The sequence below is a fragment of the Zootoca vivipara genome, chromosome 15, assembly GCF_963506605.1.
Source record: "Zootoca vivipara chromosome 15, rZooViv1.1, whole genome shotgun sequence".
In the NCBI taxonomy this organism is placed as follows: domain Eukaryota; kingdom Metazoa; phylum Chordata; class Lepidosauria; order Squamata; family Lacertidae; genus Zootoca; species Zootoca vivipara.
In genome coordinates this window covers 14286796-14305805 of record NC_083290.1, presented here as the reverse complement: position 1 = coordinate 14305805, position 19010 = coordinate 14286796, and the positions used below count along the sequence as shown (strand labels likewise).

The window sequence follows — 19010 nt, the reverse complement described above, 5'->3', positions numbered from 1 at the left end:
GCGAACTGTAATCCAACCACACTTGGAGGGCCACAGGTTCCAAACCCTTGGTGGTTGGGAGAGAGAGAGAACGCACAAAACCACTGAAGTCTCCTTACTTTATTTATAGGCCTCATTTTCTGCCAAAAGACCTTTCAAGTAGCTTTCTGAACAACTATCAGTGAACTGGAAAACCCACCATGGTAAAAGATAAAATAAAAGTCTAGCCATGCAAAGTAGCTGCTTCTACAGAAGAACTATCTAAAATCACTCACATGAGAGAGGATATGGAAATCTATAGACTTAATAAAATACAATCTATAAGAAATGCTTTCAAAGGCTAGGATCCAAATGCCTATATAAAAGGTCAGGTTCATCCTGCTGCTCACCCTGCCCAACAAGATGATTCTGGGGATCCCACAAGCAGGACCCGAGTCCAGTAGCCTTTGCCTCGTGTTCCCCAGAAACTGGGCCTCTGTGTGGACACTGTACAGCAGGGGTGGGGATTGCCTGCAGCCCTCCAGATGATGATGGACCCATCAGCCTCACCTGACATGGTCACCAGGGAGGGAGGATGGAAGTTGTAGTCCAATAACATCTGGAAAGCTACCAGGCTTGGGGGAAGCTGATCTAAAAAATAGGAAGCTCACCCCACAGTCTCCCATTGAACAAAATCTTGCTGGCTGTATGGAGCAAGCTTTGAATGTTTAGCCTGCCAAAGAGGAGACTAATAGGTATGATAGCCAGCTTCAGATATCTACAGAGCTGTCACATGGAAGAGAGAGCAAGCTTGTTTTATCCTTCTCCAGGGGGGTAGGACATAAACCAATGGCTTCAAGTGAGAAGAAATGAGATTCTGACTAAACATTTGAAAGAACTTTCTGACAGTAAGAACTTAACAGTGGAACAGACTCCCTTCAAAGGTGGTGGACTCTCCTTGGAGGTTTGTAAGCAAAGCTTGGATAGCCATCTGTCAGGGATGCTTTAGTTGCGTTTCCTGCATTGCAGGGCTTTGGGCTAGATGACTCTTGGGGTCCTTTCCAACTCTACTTCTGTGAACACACACGTGGTCCTTGACACACCCCAATCACAAGGAGCCCAGAGGGTCCTGCTCTAGCCGAGGACTCCCATGCCCCTTCTCGGGAGCAGTTGAGAGCTGATCCATGGAACTAAAGGGGCGACACGCACAAAGGTGGCTGATTGGCTGATCTCCTTTCCTTTGCTTTGACTTTCCACTGAAGATGTAAAGATTCCCTCCAGGTAAAGCTGCCCGTCCTCTCCCGGGCAGACAAAAAGCCCTCCTTTACTCAGCTATCAAGAGAGAGAGAAAACCAAAATGTGAAGATGAACTGCCAGAGGATTGCAATTGGAAAGCTAGCCACCGTATTCAGAAGCATCACTGCCTCTGACTCTAGAGGCAGAGCACAGCCATCATCCATGAAATTCAAAGCAACAGGGTAGTTACCTGAGGGTTCTTTTCGAGGTTGGATGGCTGTGCACAGGTGGAGACCAAGGAAGAGGTGGGGATGCAGCTGTCCATGGAGGTCATGGTCCACTGAAGGATGTCAGGGTCAGCTGCTGGAAAGGAACGCCACAAGCCTCTTAAGGATCTGCCTGCCCTCTTTGCTCTTTCTCCCCGTGGCTTGTGATCTTTTCTCCTCCAAGCCCATCAACTTCGGCTGCTCAAAAGTCTCCCATAAATAGCTCTCATTACACTTCGAGCTTGGATGCACGGGGCTCCCTGTCTGTGGAGCAACCTGCTTATCCTAACTCACGGGCTATGCTTTTCTATTGTCAAACTTTATCCACGATCCCTGCAATGCTTTTACACATTCCTCGTTTTATCTCTTCAAGACTGTTTGCAAGAGAGAAATAGTACCTCACGATTTCCCCAGCCATTCTTGTTTCGGAGGTATATGTTTACATTTTCGATGACAAGGATAAACCAGATCAGCGAACAACCAGTGCCTTTTATAAGACCTCTCTTATTTGTAAGATTCTGAAGACAAAACCAGAGGGTCAGTATTTTCTAATGTGAAAGTGCAGTATGCAAACAAGCCTCTTGTGGGAGCCAATGAGTTAGAAATGCCCTCCGACTGGACATGTTGCTGGTATATCCTGACCTAAATAAACCCACGGGTGGCTTTGCTATAATTCACAGGGTTTCCAGAGGACCTCCTGAAAAGGTGCTACAGCAATTGCATTAGTCCTTACTTGGACCCATGTGCAACACTACTCATTCTACATGCCTATTTCGTAGTTTTGCTTTTCATCTTTTAATTTCCGTCTTTTGTTACAACCGTGTTTTTTTTTAAATATATATCATGAAATCAAATTTAAAAATCATTTACCAAAATATAAAAATCCCAGGTAAGCACTTCCTGTTTCCAGCGGTGGGAAATGGCTGACTCCCATACGTTCGGACCCCAGCCGTGCCAGTAATTCAGGGCTGATATGGGGGTAATTAGCCCTGGCAGACTCCCCAGGGGGAGGACTGTCTGGAAGACCAGCAGATTGTCCGAGATTGCCAGCTTGCGTTGTGCAAGAGGCAGGACACTGGGTCACAGAGCACAACACGGCTGGCACTCTCCAATGCCACTCCCATAGCCGGGGATATCTGTTTAGATAATTATATCTGTTTAGATAAAATAATTAGATTTGGACAATAAACAGACATAGTCTGGACCGAAGAAGACTGAGGAAAAACCTGCAGAATTGTACAGCCCCTGGCGTTTAAGCTCGGATTTCAAAAAGACTTCAAAGAGATTCTCAGTCGCGGACGTTGGATTACGGAGGATGGTATGTTTTTCTTCTTCTCAACACTTACAATTGGTTTTCTACGCCAAGCCCCATTAAGAAACCTAATTAATTTCAAGAGGTACAGATGGACTTCTATTTATAATTAGACACTTAACTGCGCAACTTTGTTTGGTTTGAAAGACTTGATAAAGAAAAGAAGACTTAAGATGGATGTGACACACAAGACTCTTGCTAAATGAGTATCAGACCTTGAAAAGCTGGTATCATGGGATCAAGTCCATCCATTTGTTGAATTAATTAAACTAAATGGTTTTAATTGGATTTTGAATAAAAGTGTGATTAATTGCTAATGTTTTTAATTTTGATGTGTTATTATCTTATGGGTTGTGCAAACCGCTATTCTGAATAATGTTTTTTGGTAGGGTAGGGTAGCGGGCTCTGGGGACGAGTTTGTGGAAGGGGAGGGGTGGCCCCCAAACATTTCGGGGGCCACTGCACTAGTCTATGCCTTTTTGTACACATTACTTTGCTTGAGAACTGCACCACAAAATTTGGTAAGTTTCAGAGGATGGCTGCATTTCGGTTTCCATATTGTTTCAGAAACTGCAAATTAGGTGGATAGGTATATGATTTTAAGTGAGAACGGAATTAAATTTTGCCCCATCCCCACGAGACACTCCCAGCCTCCAGAGACAGAAACACCTGTGCCTTACCACCCCGTTCCTTTGATCCTATCGCCCAGCACCCAGTCCCAGGTGGTACAACGTGGAGCGGGTCAGGAAGGCAAATGGGACGGGTGGTCGATGTGACGGGTGCCAGCTTTGCCAGCTGGACTAATGCGACATCATCCTGCGCACCCGACGAGCGAGAGGTGATCTTGGCAACTGGATATAGCTCATCTGAAGAAGCCTGCTCTGCTGAGGCGAGCTTTACAGAGTACAAGGAGATGTTTCTGCAAAAGCAAAAAGATGGGCTGGAAGTTACATGTGATGGGGGCCAAGGGGGAGAGGATGGCGTCGCAACAGAGTCATCAGGCTTGTATAGGAAAGTGGGAGGGTTATACAAATGGGCTCCACTTTACAGACTAGGCCTCAGCTCTACAGTGGTACAGTGGTACCTCTACTTACGAATTTAATGCATTCCGAACGCACATTCGTAAGTCGAATCCCATAGGAATGCATTGGGAGAAAAAATTCGTAAGCCGAAGCAACCTATCTAAAAATTCATAAGTAGAAAAATCCTATCTAGACCGCATCCAAGATGGCGGACGGAGCTCCATTCGTAAGTAGAAACATTCGTAAGTAGAGTTATTCGTAAGTAGAGGTACCACTGTACCTCGGTTTATGAACACAATTGGTTCCGGAACTCTGTTCATAAACTGAAGCGTTCATAAACTGAAGCGAACTTTCCCATTGAAAGTAATGGAAAGTGGATTAATCTGTTCCAGGCGGTCCGCGGAGTACTTAAACTGAAGCGTTCATAAACTGAAGCGAACTTTTCCATTGAAAGTAATGGAAAGTGGATTATTCCGTTCCAGACGGTTCCGCGGAGTACTCAACCTGAAGCATACTTAACCCGAAGCATGGGTGTAATTGGTTCCGGAAGTCTGTTCATAAACTGAAGCGTTCATAAACTGAAGTGAACTTTCCCATTGAAAGTAATGGAAAGTGAATTAATCCGTTCCAGATGGGTCTGCGGCGTTCGTAAACTGAAAGTTCGTAAACCGAGGTGTTCATAAACCGAGGTTCCACTGTACAGCCCTTTAAATACTATCCCGAATGGAGCCCTGGGTGGGGCCCAAATAGGTCATGGGCTGACGTAGGGTGGGGGGAGCCATAGGGCATAGCTGCCAAGTTATCCCTTTTTTAAAGGGATTTTCCCTTATGCTGAATAGGCTTCCTCGCGAAAAAAGGGAAAACTTGGCAGCTACGCCATAGGGTGGAGGTGGAGGGAGGGGGGACGGGATACCTCATGGGTCGCTACAGGATGGGAGTAAACACAGGGATGAGACACAACCATGGGGGGGGGAAAAAACACATAGTCCAGGGGGGAACAGACACATCCTTCCCCTTTCCTGGGAAACATTGACCCTGAGCATAGCTGTCAAGTTTTCCCTTTTCTCGCGAGGAAGCCTATTCAGCATAAGGGAATTTCCCTTAAAAAGGGGAGAACTTGACAGCTATGACCCTGAGTCAGGCACAGCAATGCGTCATGGATCGTCACAGGTTAGGGGCAGCCACAGCGATAACCCACAGCAACGCGTGGGAGGGTCAACTAGTAACTAATAACTAGTAGCTTGCTGCTGGTACAGAAGAAACAAATTATGGTAGAAGAGCCTGCTTTGTCAGGCCAATGGGGGCCCATCTAGTCCAGCATCCTGTTCTCACGGTGGCCACCCAGAGGCCCCCAGGGGAAACCCGCAAGCAGGTCCTGAGCATAAGAAGCATGATGGCCTCCAGCTGTTGAGGCAGAGCACAACCATAATGGCTAATAGCCATCAATAGCCCTCTTCTCCGTGAATTTGCCCCATCCTCTTTTAAAGCCTCTTCTAAAGATTGTCAAGGGAATCCTACTTGCGGCACTGCAGCCTTCAGAATATCACAGGGCAGTTTCCCAAAAATGGGCATTTTCTGCTGCTGCTCCTGTTCATGTGAGAATGCCCTTCCTTCTGCCAGATACGGAGCATCAGTTGTCTTGTGAAGACTTTTTATCCTTTTGCTCAGGCTTTCCCCTGCCCGTGCAATTGGACCTTAACCTATGAAGGATATTGTAGAGTTGGGAAAGCATCAGAAAATGGCAACCAAACTGATCGAGGGGATGGAGCTGCTCTCCTATGGGCAAAGAGCACTATTGTGCCAAAGTCCTATTAGCCAGCTTCCCATTAGCACATCTCATTGGCCAGTTGGAGAACAGAACAGATGGGCCTGGGTGGGCTTGATCCAACAGCCAGGCTCTTTGGGGGTTCTTTTGTCAAAAGGCAGGGAGTTCCAAAGTGCAGGGGCTGCTGCACCGACGGACTGACTTCTTGGTAAGGCGGGATGAGCATTAGCTGGAACTGATCGGCTTCTCAGCCTTTACTCAATAGGATGAAGATTTATTGGAGGATTACAAGCCTCAACATTCCTGCTTGTGACCTAACATGGGCTGTATAGTAGGCTGAATTGTGAGGAGGGGGTGAGTGGGTGGTTTGCCTTTCTTTGGGACACTGAAAGCTAGGTGCCACCAGCTTCTAGCTCCCTCTGATTCTCTGTCTCTGTACTTAGTGCACAGGATACAAGGTTGGATTGCGAGCACCAGGCCCCGTTGCTTTTTCACACTGCATAATTTTGCAATGCAAGTTTCTAGCCCTCAGGGCTGAGGAGATGTGTTTGGGAATGGGGCAACTTTCTCATTGCACAACTCAGTGAGTTTGTTGGGGCAAAATAAAAAAAAATTCCTTCAGTAGCACCTTAAAGACCAACTAAGTTTTTATTTTGGTATGAGCTTTCGTGTGCATGCACACTTCTTCAGATACAGTGAAATGGAAGTTTCCAGGCACTTATGTAGAGAAGGGGTGGGGAGGGGTGGGGATGGGGAGGGGGGATCACTCAGAAGGGTGGTGGAAATGGGTGATTGACTGACTGATAGCTGTTGATGACCGCAAACGACTGCAAATGGTTTTGCATGAAAAAGCAAGGGTTGAGATGGCTGAAGATCGCTTATCATGTATAATGAGATAAGAATCCGATATCTCTGTTCAAACCAGGTCCCTCCATGGTTTTGAGCTTGGTGATAAGTTGCAATTCAGCAACTTCTCTTTCCAGTCTATTTCTGAAATTCTTTTGTAGTAAGACAGCTACTTTGAGATCTTGTATAGAATGTCCTGGGAGATTGAAGTGTTCTCCTACTGGTTTTTCTGTCTTCTGGTTCCTGATGTCAGATTTATGTCCATTTATCCTTTGGCGTAGGGTTTGGCCTGTTTGTCCAATATAGAGAGCTGAAGGGCACTGTTGGCATTTGATGGCATACACAATGTTAGAAGATGAGCAATTAAATAGTCCTGAGATGGTATGTTGGATGTTGTTGGGGCCAGTAATGGTGTTGTCTGGGTGTATGTGGCAGCAAAGTTGGCATCTGGGTTTATTGCAGGCTCTGGTACCAGTGTCCATGTTAAGTCTGGTGGTTGTATTATTGTGGGTGAGGAGTTGTTTAAGATTGGGTGGCTGTCTGTAGGCAATGAAAGGTCTTCCTCCCAGAGCTTGAGAAAGGGAGCTGTCATTGTCCAGGAGAGGCTGTAGATCTCTGATGATGCGTTGTACTGTTTTAGCTTGGGAGCTGTATGTGATGACTAGTGGTGTTCTGTTATTTTCTTTTTTGGGTCTGTCTTGCAGCAGGTTCTCTCTAGGTATCTGTCTGGCTCTGTTGATCTGTTGTTTAACTTCATCAGGTGGATATTTTAGTTCTAAAAAGGTTTGCTGTAGATCTCTTAGGTGAGATTCTCTGTCTGTAGAGTTGGAACAGATGCGGTTGTAACGTAAGGCCTGGCTGTATACGATGGATTGTTTGGTATGTTTGGGATGGTAGCTAGAAGCATGTAGATATGTTTGTCGGTCAGTTGGTTTTCTGTATAAGGTGGTGTCTATATGTCCATCCTGTATTTTTATAGTAGTGTCCAAAAAATGTATTTCTTGCATAGATTGGTTCATTGTTAGGTTGATGGTGGGGTGAAAGTCATTGAATGTCTGGTGGAAGGTTTCCAGGGTCTGTTGTCCATGTGTCCAGATAATAAAAATATCGTCAATGTATCGCAGGTACAGGAGAGGTTTGAGTGGGTAGGAGTTAAGGAAACGTTGTTCTAAATCTGCCATGAAGATGTTGGCATACTGTGGGGCCATGCGGGTGCCCATGGCTGTGCCGCTGATCCGGAGGAACAGGTCATCACCAAATTTGAAGTGGTTGTGGGTAAGGACAAAGTGGCAGAGTTTGGTAGCAAAGTCCGCTGTGGTTTTATCTGAAATGGTGTTCCTTATGGCTTGTAAACCATCATTGTGTGGGATGTTGGTATATAGAGATTCCACATCCATAGTGGCTAGTATAGTATTGTTAGGAAGATTGTTCAAATATTGTATTTTCCTCAGAAAATCTGTGGTGTCACGTACGTAGCTGGGAGCACTGATAGCATATGGTTTCAGAACAGAGTCCATATAGCCGGAAACACCCACTGTAATGGTGCCAATACCTGAGATGATGGGGCGTCCTGGGTTTCCTGGTTTGTGTATTTTGGGTAGAAGATAGAAAGTTCCTGGCCGAGGTTCCGCTGGTGTGTTTGTGAGGATCTGTTCTTGGATGTGTAGGGGTAGCTCCTTAATAATCTTGTTCAGTTCTTTTTTGTATGCTTGTGTGGGGTCTGAGTCCAATTTCATGTAAAAGGCAGTATTGGAAAGTTGTCTGTGGGCCTCCTGGATGTAATCAGTTTTGTTCATGATGACGACAGCTCCACCCTTGTCTGCCTCTTTAATTATAATGTCTGGGTTGTTCCTGAGATTTTCTATGGCTCTCCTTTCAGCATGGTTTAGATTTTGTAGTAAGCGATGGTGTTTTCTGGTCACATCCGTTTGGATTCTGTGGCGGAAGCATTCGATGTACAGATCTAGTGTGGTATTGCGTCCATCAGGAGGGGTCCATGTGGAGTCCCTTTTTGTGTAACTTCTTTTCGGTGGTAGTTGGTGGTCAATGTTCTGTTCATTGATGCGTTTGGAGGGTGATGGTTGTTCCCCAGTAAGTTGAGAGGTGTTGTGTTGTGGGGATGTAGTTTGTTCTACTTTGTCTTGTTCTTGTGTGTGATGAAAATACTCCTTTGTTGGGGCAGTGTGCCTGCTTCTGGAACGCGCAGTCAGCGTATGGAATTCTGGTAAGGGTCACAAAAATGCTCAGATTGCGTTGGGGGTGAAAGTATGGAGCCCAAATGCAGAATTTAATCTAAAAGCCTTCTCTCTCTCTCTCTCTCTCTCTCTCACACACACACACACACACACACACACACAGAGAGAGAGAGAGAGAGAGAGAGAGAGAGAGAGAGAGAGAGAGAGAGAGATTTAACCAAACTGTTTAATGCTCAGTGGAACATTAGAAAAGAATACAGTCGTACCTTGTGTTATGTATTGGTGTAATATGTGTATATGAGTTTCACTGCTAGTTCTGTAACTACCTTTCCCACTCCAGGGTGATTCAAACGGGTGGAATGACAGTTGCTATTGGTTAACTTGTTAGTACAATTTGGTTCTCTACTCCAATTGGGTCCCGCCAAAATCTGAAAGTATCCTTTCCCCAACTCCTGAGAGTATAAAAGGAGCTCACCCTTTCCCTTTCCCCACTGAAGTTCCTACTGCAATAAAGAAGATTGTTCTTGTTAGACTTGACTCCTAGCATATCCTTGCTAGCATGCTGAATCACTACACAGAGCTGATCACACAAAGAGCTGAAATCTGCACCCACGACGTAACAACTTGGTTCTTGAACGCCTTGCGACTCAAACGTTTTGGCTCCTAAACGCCACAAACCCAGAAGTGAGTGTTCTGGTTTGCAAACGTTCTTTGGAACCCGAACATCTGGTGCAGTTTACGCAGCTATCAATTGAGCGCAGGAAGCTCCTGCAGCCAATCAGAAGCCACGCCTTGGTCTGTTAACATTTTCAGAAGTCAAACAGACTTCTGGAACAGATTCCGTTCAACAACCAAGGTACGACTGTATAACATAAGAGCCTTCTGGATCAGACCAGTGGCCCATCTATTCCAGCATCTTGATCTCACAGTGGCCAACCAGGCGCCCAATGGTGCGTGGTGGTGGTGGGAAACCTGCAAGCAGGCATAGCTGCCAAGTCTCCCGTATTCCCCGGGAAATCCCCGTTTTTCCAGCTGTTCCAGCTGCAGTGCGACTTCTGGCGTGGCGGCCATTTTGGAACTGGGCAAAGTAGCATCATAAGTCACTTCTGAGCATGCTCCGCCCAGTTCCCAAATGGCGGCAGTGCTACTTCCGGCCCGGTCCCTTATTTCTCTGACAGCAACTTGGCAGGTATGCAAGCAGGATTCGAGCGCAAGGGCACTCCCCCTCCTGTGTTTTGCAGCAACTGGTATTCAGAAGCATTGCTGCCTCCAACTGTGGAGGCAGACCATAACCATGGTTGTAGCTATTATTATTGTTACTATTATCTTTTTCTTTTTTTTAATGTTAGCAGTAACACCAAAGTCACTTCATCGAGGAAATGGGTCGATTCCTTTTGCCTTTAGCCAGATCCTGTGCTGAACTCGTTCACCATTGTGTCATAAAGAATGTTTATAAAATTATGCATGGTATGAAGAAAGTGGGCAGTGCAAAGTTTTTCCCCCTTTCGCATAACACTAGAGCTAGTGGACATCCCATGAAGCTGAAGGTTGTAAGATTTGGAACAGACCAAAGAAAGGACTTCTTCACGCAGTACATAGTTAAACTACGGAACTCGCCCAACAGGAGGCAGTGATGGCCACCAACCTAGACGGCTTTAAAAAGGATAGGATAAATTCACAGAGGAGTGACCGAGGGGGGTATCAAAATATATTAGCCTTGATGGCTATGCTCTGCCCCTGTGGCTGGAGGGAGCAATGCTTCTGAATGCCAGTTGCTGGAAACTGCAGGAGGGGACAGTGTTCCTGTGCTCAAATCCTGCTTGCTGGTTTCCCCTTGGGGCATCTGCTTGGCCACTTTGAGATCAGGATGTTGGACTTGATGGGCCTTTGGCTTGATCCAGCAGGCTCTTCTTTGGTTCTTAAACTGTGCTGCAGAAAATCTAAACATTTCCAGGTTTTGATTATGTGTTATGCCCACTGGCTAATGCAATAAAACTGAAATATAACTGTAACCTGCACCACCAGAGTCATTACTTCAAACCAGATAAGTGGCTTAAGTTTCCATTGTATACACACTTACCCCATTGAATTCACTGAGACTTACTTTGATGTGGACATGTAGAGGCTTGCAGTGTTAATTTCATCAGCAGACAGCCAAGCTCAGATTTCACAGTTATTGACAAAGCCGGATAAATTTGAGATAGACAGGAGGAGCCAGATTTGCAGTTGAGCAAGCTATGTGCTGAGGTTAATTTGGTGGGTTGAGAAATTTTATAGGATAAACGATTGATAGGGATCATAAACTGGAGTTCATTCTTACAATTCTATGAAGAAAACAGCGATTGTGTTCAAACCCAGTTTAAACCATTCCTGATGCTGCTTGCATCTCATTTTCCTTATAGCAAGATTGTTGATTGATTGGTCAGAAGAACTCTGTACTATGGTAGGGTAGGTACTGAATAACTTCTGTGGAACTCTCTGCTCCAAGATGGCCACTGGCCTAGATTAGGCAGCTATTTTGCCAAATTGATCTTCCATGTGCTGGGGAAATATACCTGTTATGTACTGAGCTGAATCCTAGAACAATAGGATTCAGAATCAGCGGGAGCTACCCAATCCAACTCCAGGTGGAAGTGAATCCTCAACCTGATTGGCCTGCTGGAGCAGCCAATCAGGCGGCTGGCAGAAGTGAATCTGCTACCTGATTGGCCTGTAGGAGCAGCCAATCAGGCTGCAGGCAGAAGTCAATCCACAATATAATTGGCCCACAGGTGTAGCCCTGAAGTAGCCAATCACGCAAGGCCCATTGTGTAAATAATGTATATAAGCAGATGGTTTGGGGAAAAGAGTCATTCGTCTTCTCTTCTCCTCCTTGATGACTATGAGCTGAATAAAGAGCATGAAATTCACTCTCGACTCCGAGTATATTTCACTGGCGACGAAGGTGGGATCCTGCTGAGCTGACCGCCACCACGCACTGCACCGCAGCACCGCCACCTGCTGCACCGCTGCATCGCACCGTGCATCCAGGCTTCAGCTCCAGGACCCAAGGAACCCAGAATGGCAACCGACAGCAGCTTCTCGCCATTCAAACCAGCATCAGGAGACTGGGAAGGGTACGCCGCCCGTTTCAACTTCCTCCTGCAAGCGAAAGAAGTCACCAACGATGCCATGAAGAGGGCGACATTCTTCAGCGTCTGTGGAGAGGAGACGTTTGAAATCGCCCGGGCTCTCCTTGCACCTAGAGATGTCGCTACCGTCTCTTACAAAACAATAATGGAACGGCTGAAGGAGCACTTCTCACCACAGCCCTCGGTGGTAGCTTGCCGAAATGCCTTCTACGCAAAGCGGCAAGCCCCGGGGGAAACCATAACTGGGTTTGTGACCTCCCTCCGCCAAGCCGCCCGGTTATGCAACTTCTCAGAATTGGAGAACATGCTTCGTGACCGCCTCGTCGGTGGCCTGAGGGACGAGATGTTGCAACGACGCCTCTACGCCAAAAAAGACCTCACGTTCCAGATTGCTCTGGAGGAAGCCCTGGCAACCGAAGCCGCCGAGAGGTCAACGCAAGAGGCACGACCGGCCCCGCCATCCCAACCGAGGGTCTACCACGAAGACCTCACCGACGAATCCGAATCTGACAGGGAGGAAGTACACCGAGTACAGCGGCGCACTCAAGCAGCACACACACCACAGCAGCCTCGACGAGAAGGAGGGAACTGTGCAAGCTGCGGGGAGAACCACGAGAGGAGGACCTGTCGTTTCCGCAACGCAGAGTGCAGGCAGTGCAGAAAATTGGGACACATCGCCCGGGTGTGTCGGGCTCGACTCACCCGTCGACAAGCATCAGATGACCGACCCAGGAGCCCCAGGTCACACGGCACCATGCACCAAGGCAACTCGACGGAGATCACGGACTACCAGGTATTCCAGTTGCCCCATCCCAGCACAGAGAAAATTTATATAGAGGTACAGATAGAGGGAGCCCCATGCCGCATGGAGCTGGACACGGGTTCAACTCTATCCATAATCTCGGCCCGAACATTAAGGGAACTGTGCCCTAATGGGGGTCCCAAACTAAGGCCGGCCCCATTCACCCTCCGGGACTTCCAGAAACGTAAGGTCCCTACAATGGGGGTGGGGACCTTCAGGGTGCAATATCGAGGGCGAAAGCAACAATTGGACTTGCTGGTAGTTAAGGGCCCCTACGTTAGCTTACTGGGACTGGCATGGTTTGGACCTCTGGGGCTAGCCGTTACCGGGGTGAACCGCACTAGCTTACAAGTGGACGTGGACGCCATATGCAAAGAGTTTCCAGGGGTTTTCGATGGGGCATTGGGACGATATACAGGACCCCCCATTGCCCTACAGCTAGACCCCGCTGTACGACCCATCAGGCACAAGGCCCGCCGGGTCCCGTTCGCCCTGAAACCCCGCATAGACGAGGAATTGGACCGGCTCGTGGAGCAAGGAGTGCTGGAGCCGGTGCCCAACGCCCCCTGGGAAACTCCAATTGTCACACCCGTCAAGCCTAACGGTTCGGTCCGCATCTGTGCAGACTACAAATGCACCATAAACAAGGCTCTCACGGCCCATGCATACCCAGTGCCAGTGGTCAGCCATGTCCTCGCCACCCTGGCTGGGTCAAAGATCTTTGGCAAACTGGACTTGGCCCAAGCGTATCAACAGTTGCCTGTGGACGAAGCCACAGCAGAGGCTCAGACGATTGTGACGCACAGAGGGGCATTCAGAGTTAAGCGGCTGCAATTTGGCGTTAGCGTGGCACCAGGCATATTCCAGAATCTAATGGACTCTCTCCTTAAAGGGATTCCTGGCGTCACCCCCTTCTTCGATGATGTACTGATCGCCGGGCCCACACCAGAGGAATTTGAGGACCGCCTCCGCTCCGTCCTGCACCGTTTCCAGACGGCGGGCCTCAAGGTGAAGCGGGAAAAGTGTTTACTGGGAGTGCCGCAGGTGGACTTTCTGGGATTTAAGGTGGACGCAGAAGGGGTCCATCCAACCGGTGACAAGGTACGGGCCATTTGTGAGGCCCCAGCGCCCAAGAGCAAGCCCGAACTTCAGTCATTCTTGGGACTATTGAACTTTTACCATGCCTTCCTTCCCCATAAGGCAGCGGTAGCGGAGCCCCTACACAGACTCCTAGATAAAAGGGCCCCTTGGGTGTGGGGCCAGCGACAAAGGGCCGCATTCCAGGCAGTCAAGGACTTGCTCGTCTCGAACTCGGTCTTAGCACACTTCGACGAGAGGCTGCCAGTGGTGCTGGCATGCGACGCCTCTCCCTATGGCATCGGCGCTGTCCTGGGACACCAACTCCCGGATGGAAGAGAGGTGCCGGTGGCATACTTCTCCCAGACGCTTGCTGCAGCCGAACGAAACTACTCACAGATTGACAAGGAGGGTCTGGCAATCGTGAAGGGCGTAAAAAAATTCCATGATTTCTTGTACGGGCGGCCCTTTACCATAGTGACTGACCACAAGCCGTTGCTTGGCCTGTTTGCCCCTGAGAAGCAGACCCCCCAAGTGTTGTCTCCACGTGTCCTCAGGTGGTCAATTTTCCTTGCCGGCTACCAGTATGCACTAATCCACCGCCCTGGGAAGGCGATGGGCCACGCAGACGCCCTCAGCAGGCTACCACTACCAGAAACAGGCCCCGACCCAGCGCCTGCGCAAGAGGTTATGACCCTGGAGCTGCTTCCCGACCGACCCATTCAGGCACAAGAAGTTGCGCACCATTCCACAAAAGATAGGGTCATCTCCCGGGTCCTGGACTGGGTGTGGCGAGGATGGCCCAGCAGCAGCCCCGGGCCAGAATTCGCTGGCTACACAAACCGCAAACATGAACTGTCGGCCCACAAGGGGTGCCTGTTATGGGGAAGCAGGGTTGTTGTTCCCCAGCCCCTCCGCAAAAGGGTCCTCACAGCCCAACACGAGACACACCCAGGGGTAGTGAGGATGAAGGCCCTTGCCAGGAGTTATGTGTGGTGGCCGGGGATTGACAGAGAGATAGAGGCCTGGGTCCAACACTGCCAGACCTGCCAAGAATCCCGCCCGGATCCCCCAAGGGCCCCAGTCCAGCCCTGGGAGTCCGCCCGACATCCATGGTCACGCTTGCACGTGGACTTCGCTGGCCCCTTCCAGGGAAAAACATTCTTCATAGTGGTGGATTCCTACACCAAATGGCTGGAGGTCGCACTGGTACCATCCACTTCTACGGCGGCAGCCATCCGGGTACTACGTAAGCTGTTTGCGACCCACGGGCTCCCTGACACCCTCGTCTCGGACAATGGAACCGCATTCACGTCAGAGGAGTTCCAGACCTTCACAGCGCAGAACGCCATCCGCCACATCCGCTCAGCACCATTCCACCCTGCCACCAATGGCCAAGCGGAGCGCATGGTGCGGACCACCAAGGACAGCCTCCGCCGCATGACACAAGGGGACTGGGAATACCGCCTTGCCGCATTTCTTCTAGCACAGCACAGCACCCCAAGCACAACGACGGGCCGGAGCCCAGCTGAATTACTAATGGGCCGGCGCCTTGCAACTAGACTGGACCGACTTCACCCCGACAGAGCTCAGGATGAGGTAGTGGTGGGGAAAGGCAGGAACCCCCGGACATTTGTGGCCCAGGACCCAGTGTATGCAAAGAATTTTGGGGCAGGCCCAGCATGGGTACCCGCCACAGTCACCAAGGTGACCGGTCCCGTGTCGTACGAGGTACTAACGGAAGGGGGGCAATGTTGGCGCCGCCACTGCGACCAGCTACGGCGACGATTCCCAGGAGGAACCCGGGAGGAGAGCGGGACAGAGGGGTCCCAAGGGGACAGCAGGGCAGTGAGGCCTGTAGAGCGAGAGGGGTGGGCAGGGGAAGCAGAAGCAGTAGGCACAGAGGGGCGCCCCGAGGCTGGAAGGACACCGGAACCAGAGCTACAACCTAGTGGTTCAGTGGCGCCAGACCAGACAGCCCTGGCACAGCCAGCAGCCTCGGAACACGAGCCAGAACCAGAACCCCTGACCAAGGAACACCCCAGGCCACAACGCACACGGAGGCGGCCAGCAGACCTTGGGGACTACGAATGCAACTTCCCGGGCAGGACTGGAACTTAGAGGGGAGGGGTGTTATGTACTGAGCTGAATCCTAGAACAATAGGATTCAGAATCAGCGGGAGCTACCCAATCCAACTCCAGGTGGAAGTGAATCCTCAACCTGATTGGCCTGCTGGAGCAGCCAATCAGGCGGCTGGCAGAAGTGAATCTGCTACCTGATTGGCCTGTAGGAGCAGCCAATCAGGCTGCAGGCAGAAGTCAATCCACAATATAATTGGCCCACAGGTGTAGCCCTGAAGTAGCCAATCACGCAAGGCCCATTGTGTAAATAATGTATATAAGCAGATGGTTTGGGGAAAAGAGTCATTCGTCTTCTCTTCTCCTCCTTGATGACTATGAGCTGAATAAAGAGCATGAAATTCACTCTCGACTCCGAGTATATTTCAATACCTCTAATACAAGATCTTGTAAAGATCTACATTGGGTCCCAGTACGTTTCCGAGCACAATTCAAAGTGTTGGTGCTTACCTTTAAAGCCCTAAATGGCCTCGGTCCAGTATACCTGAAGGAGCGTCTCCACCTCCATCATTCTGCCCGGACACTGAGGTCCAGCACCGAGGGCCTTCTGGCGGTTCCCTCGTTGCGAGATGCCAAGTTGCAGGGAACTAGGCAGAGGGCCTTCTCGGTGGTGGCGCCTGCCCTGTGGAACGCCCTCCCAACAGATGTCAAAGAGGAAAACAACTACCAGACTTTTAGAAGACATCTGAAGGCAGCCCTGTTCAGGGAGGCTTTTAATGTTTAATAGATTATTGTGTTTTATTTTTCTGTTGGAAGCCGCCCAGAGTGGCTGGGGAAACCCAGCCAGATGGGCGGGGTATAAATAACATATTATTATTATTATTATTATTATTATTATTATTATTATTGGGACAAAAAACTGTTAAGGGAAGCTTTAAATGAATCATGTTTGTGTTTTCAGAGTCTGGCCCTGGCTCACACTGCATTTAATGTAGTAGGAGCAGTAGCTGCTGCTGCTGCTGTTGCTGTTGTTGTTGTTATATTTATACCCCACCCGTCTGAATGAGTTTCCCCAGCCACTCTGGGCGGCTTGCAGCATATCTAAAAGCATAATACTGTAATGATAATTGGCTCAAAACAATAATAAACCTTGAACTTTGGGTCCCAGCCAACTCTACAGTTCTATGATTGATTCTAGGAATAAAGCAGTAAAGTCATTAAAACAGTTTAAGAACATAACCAGAGGTCAGGCCAAACTAGTTTAGCATCCTGTTCTCTCAAGGGACCAACCAGATGCCCCAGTGGGAAGATCCCAGGTAGGACCTGAATGCAACAGCACTCTCCCTGCTTGTGATTCTCAGAAATCCCTTTTCTAATGACCCCCAAAATTGAATTTGCCTTTTTCACAGTTGCTGCAGATTGGGTCAATATCTTCAACTGAGCTATCCACTATGACCCCAAGATCTCATTCCTAGTCAGTCTCTGCCAGTTCAGACCCCATGAGCGTCTATGCAAAATTAAGATTTATTTATTTTTGCCGTGGTATGCATCAGTTTACACTTGCTTACAGTGAATTGCTTTTGCCATTTTACTGCCCTTTCACTCAGTTGGGAGAGATCCCTTTGTAGCTCTTAAATGACCCCTTTTTGTTTTAACCACCCCAAACAATTTGGTCTCATTGGCAAACTGGGCCACATCACTGCTCATCCCTAACTCTAGAACGTCTTATAAAGTGCGAGTACCAATATGGATCCTTGTGGGACTCCACTTTCTGCATCCCTCCATTGGGAGAACTGCCCATTTATTCCTACTCTCTGCTTTCTGTGTCTTCACCAGTTCCTGAGGCACAAGATGACCCTGCCTCTTATTCCACGACTGCTACGCTCACTGAAGTGTTTCATGCGGTACTTTGTTGAGAATGGTAACTTGAAATAGCCAAAAGATGAATCAAATTGCCAGTGGCATAGTCTGAACTGGGCAAACTGAGGCTCAGGCTATCTGAAGGACTATATTTCCCATATGAACCTGCCTGGGCTCTGAAATCTTCAGAGGAGGGCCTTCTCTAAATGCCACCACCTCATAGGCATGCTTGGTAAGGATGCAGGAGAGGGCCTTCTTCGTGGCGGCTCCCAGGCTTTGGAACTCCCTCCCTAGAGAGGCCAGACTGATCCCCTCCTTGCTGTCCTTCTGCCGGCAGGTGAAGACTGTTTTCTTCCGACAGACCTTTGGGGAATGACTGTTTTTAATGGAAAGGGTTTTTTAATAGTGCTGTGCTGTTTTTATTATTTGGGTTGTAATAGATTTGTTTTTAAATTGTTTTAATTCTATTAGAGTTTAATTATTTATTTAGTTTAAAAGTAATTAAACTATTAACGTGTGTGTGTGTGTTTTCCCAGAGGCTTTTTTTGTTAGGAATCATAGGTGCGGAACTACCAAAAGAAAAGACTGTTTATGTATGCAACGACAGCAGCAAGGATGCTCTTAGCCCAGAGATGGAAAGAAGAAAAAGTTCCGACCAGAGAAGAGTGGCAGACCAAGCTGATGGAATATGCCTAAATGGTAAGATTGATGGGAAAGATCAGAAACCAGGAAGACTGAATATTTGTGAATGACCGGAATAACATATTTGAGAGACCACTGTAAACAGTTGAAATCATTGGCAGGAATACTGACACTTGTAAAGTAACATAAACTTTGGATACTATGGATATATAATAGATAGATTACTGTAAAATATGCAGGAATAAAATTTAGAAATGGAACCCAGGAAGGGAGGGAGGTTGGGAGGGAGGGAGGGAGGTCTGAAGGTTTGAGAGAACCTCCCCCCCCATCTCTTTTTTGTTTTTTTCTTTGGAATTGCTATGGTTTTAATTTGTGTAAGCCGCCTTGAGCCCCAGTCTGGGGGGGAAAGGAGGGATGTACCGGTAAATAAATATAATCATAATGACAACCATAATTTAGAATAGGGACGGGCCATAGTTCAGTGGCAGAGCATCTGTACTGTGTGCAGAAGGTCCTAGGTTCAATCCCTGGCTTCCTGCTTGAAACCACAGAGAGCTGCTGCTGGTCAGTGCAGACCAGTGGCGGAGCTTCATGCTCTGGCACCGGGGGCGGGGCTGGCGCCCATTCTGGGGGCGGGACGCGCCTCCCAGAGGGCCGGGGCACGCGTTCCAGGGCTGGGGCGCACCTCCTGGAGGGGCATGGCACGCGTTCTGGGGCCGTGGCGCGCCTCCTGGAGGGGCGTTGTACACGTTTTGGGGGCGGGGCAGCCGTCCGCGATGGCGCCCCTTGGAGCCCGCCGCTTAGGGCGGCCTGCCCCCA

The 19010-nt window shown here is 48.8% G+C and overlaps 1 protein-coding gene across 3 annotated transcripts in view; it reads right to left on the bottom strand.

Annotated features, from left to right (window-relative positions):
- Positions 1–65: 65 nt before the first annotated feature.
- The window catches only part of LOC118096995 (transmembrane protease serine 9), a 44172-nt gene continuing 25227 nt past the window's right edge, over positions 66–19010 (bottom strand). For 2 of the 3 annotated variants that reach the window (XM_035139511.2, XM_035139509.2), the window contains 3 exons: positions 3453–3691; positions 1445–1557; positions 66–1290 (listed from right to left, as the gene is read on the bottom strand). In XM_035139511.2, coding sequence (XP_034995402.1) covers positions 1093–1290; positions 1445–1557; positions 3453–3691 — 550 coding nt within the window. In that variant the 3' untranslated portion in view covers positions 66–1092. The remainder of the gene's footprint in view (positions 1291–1444; positions 1558–3452; positions 3692–19010) is intronic. The other variant, XM_035139508.2, reaches the window with a different exon arrangement.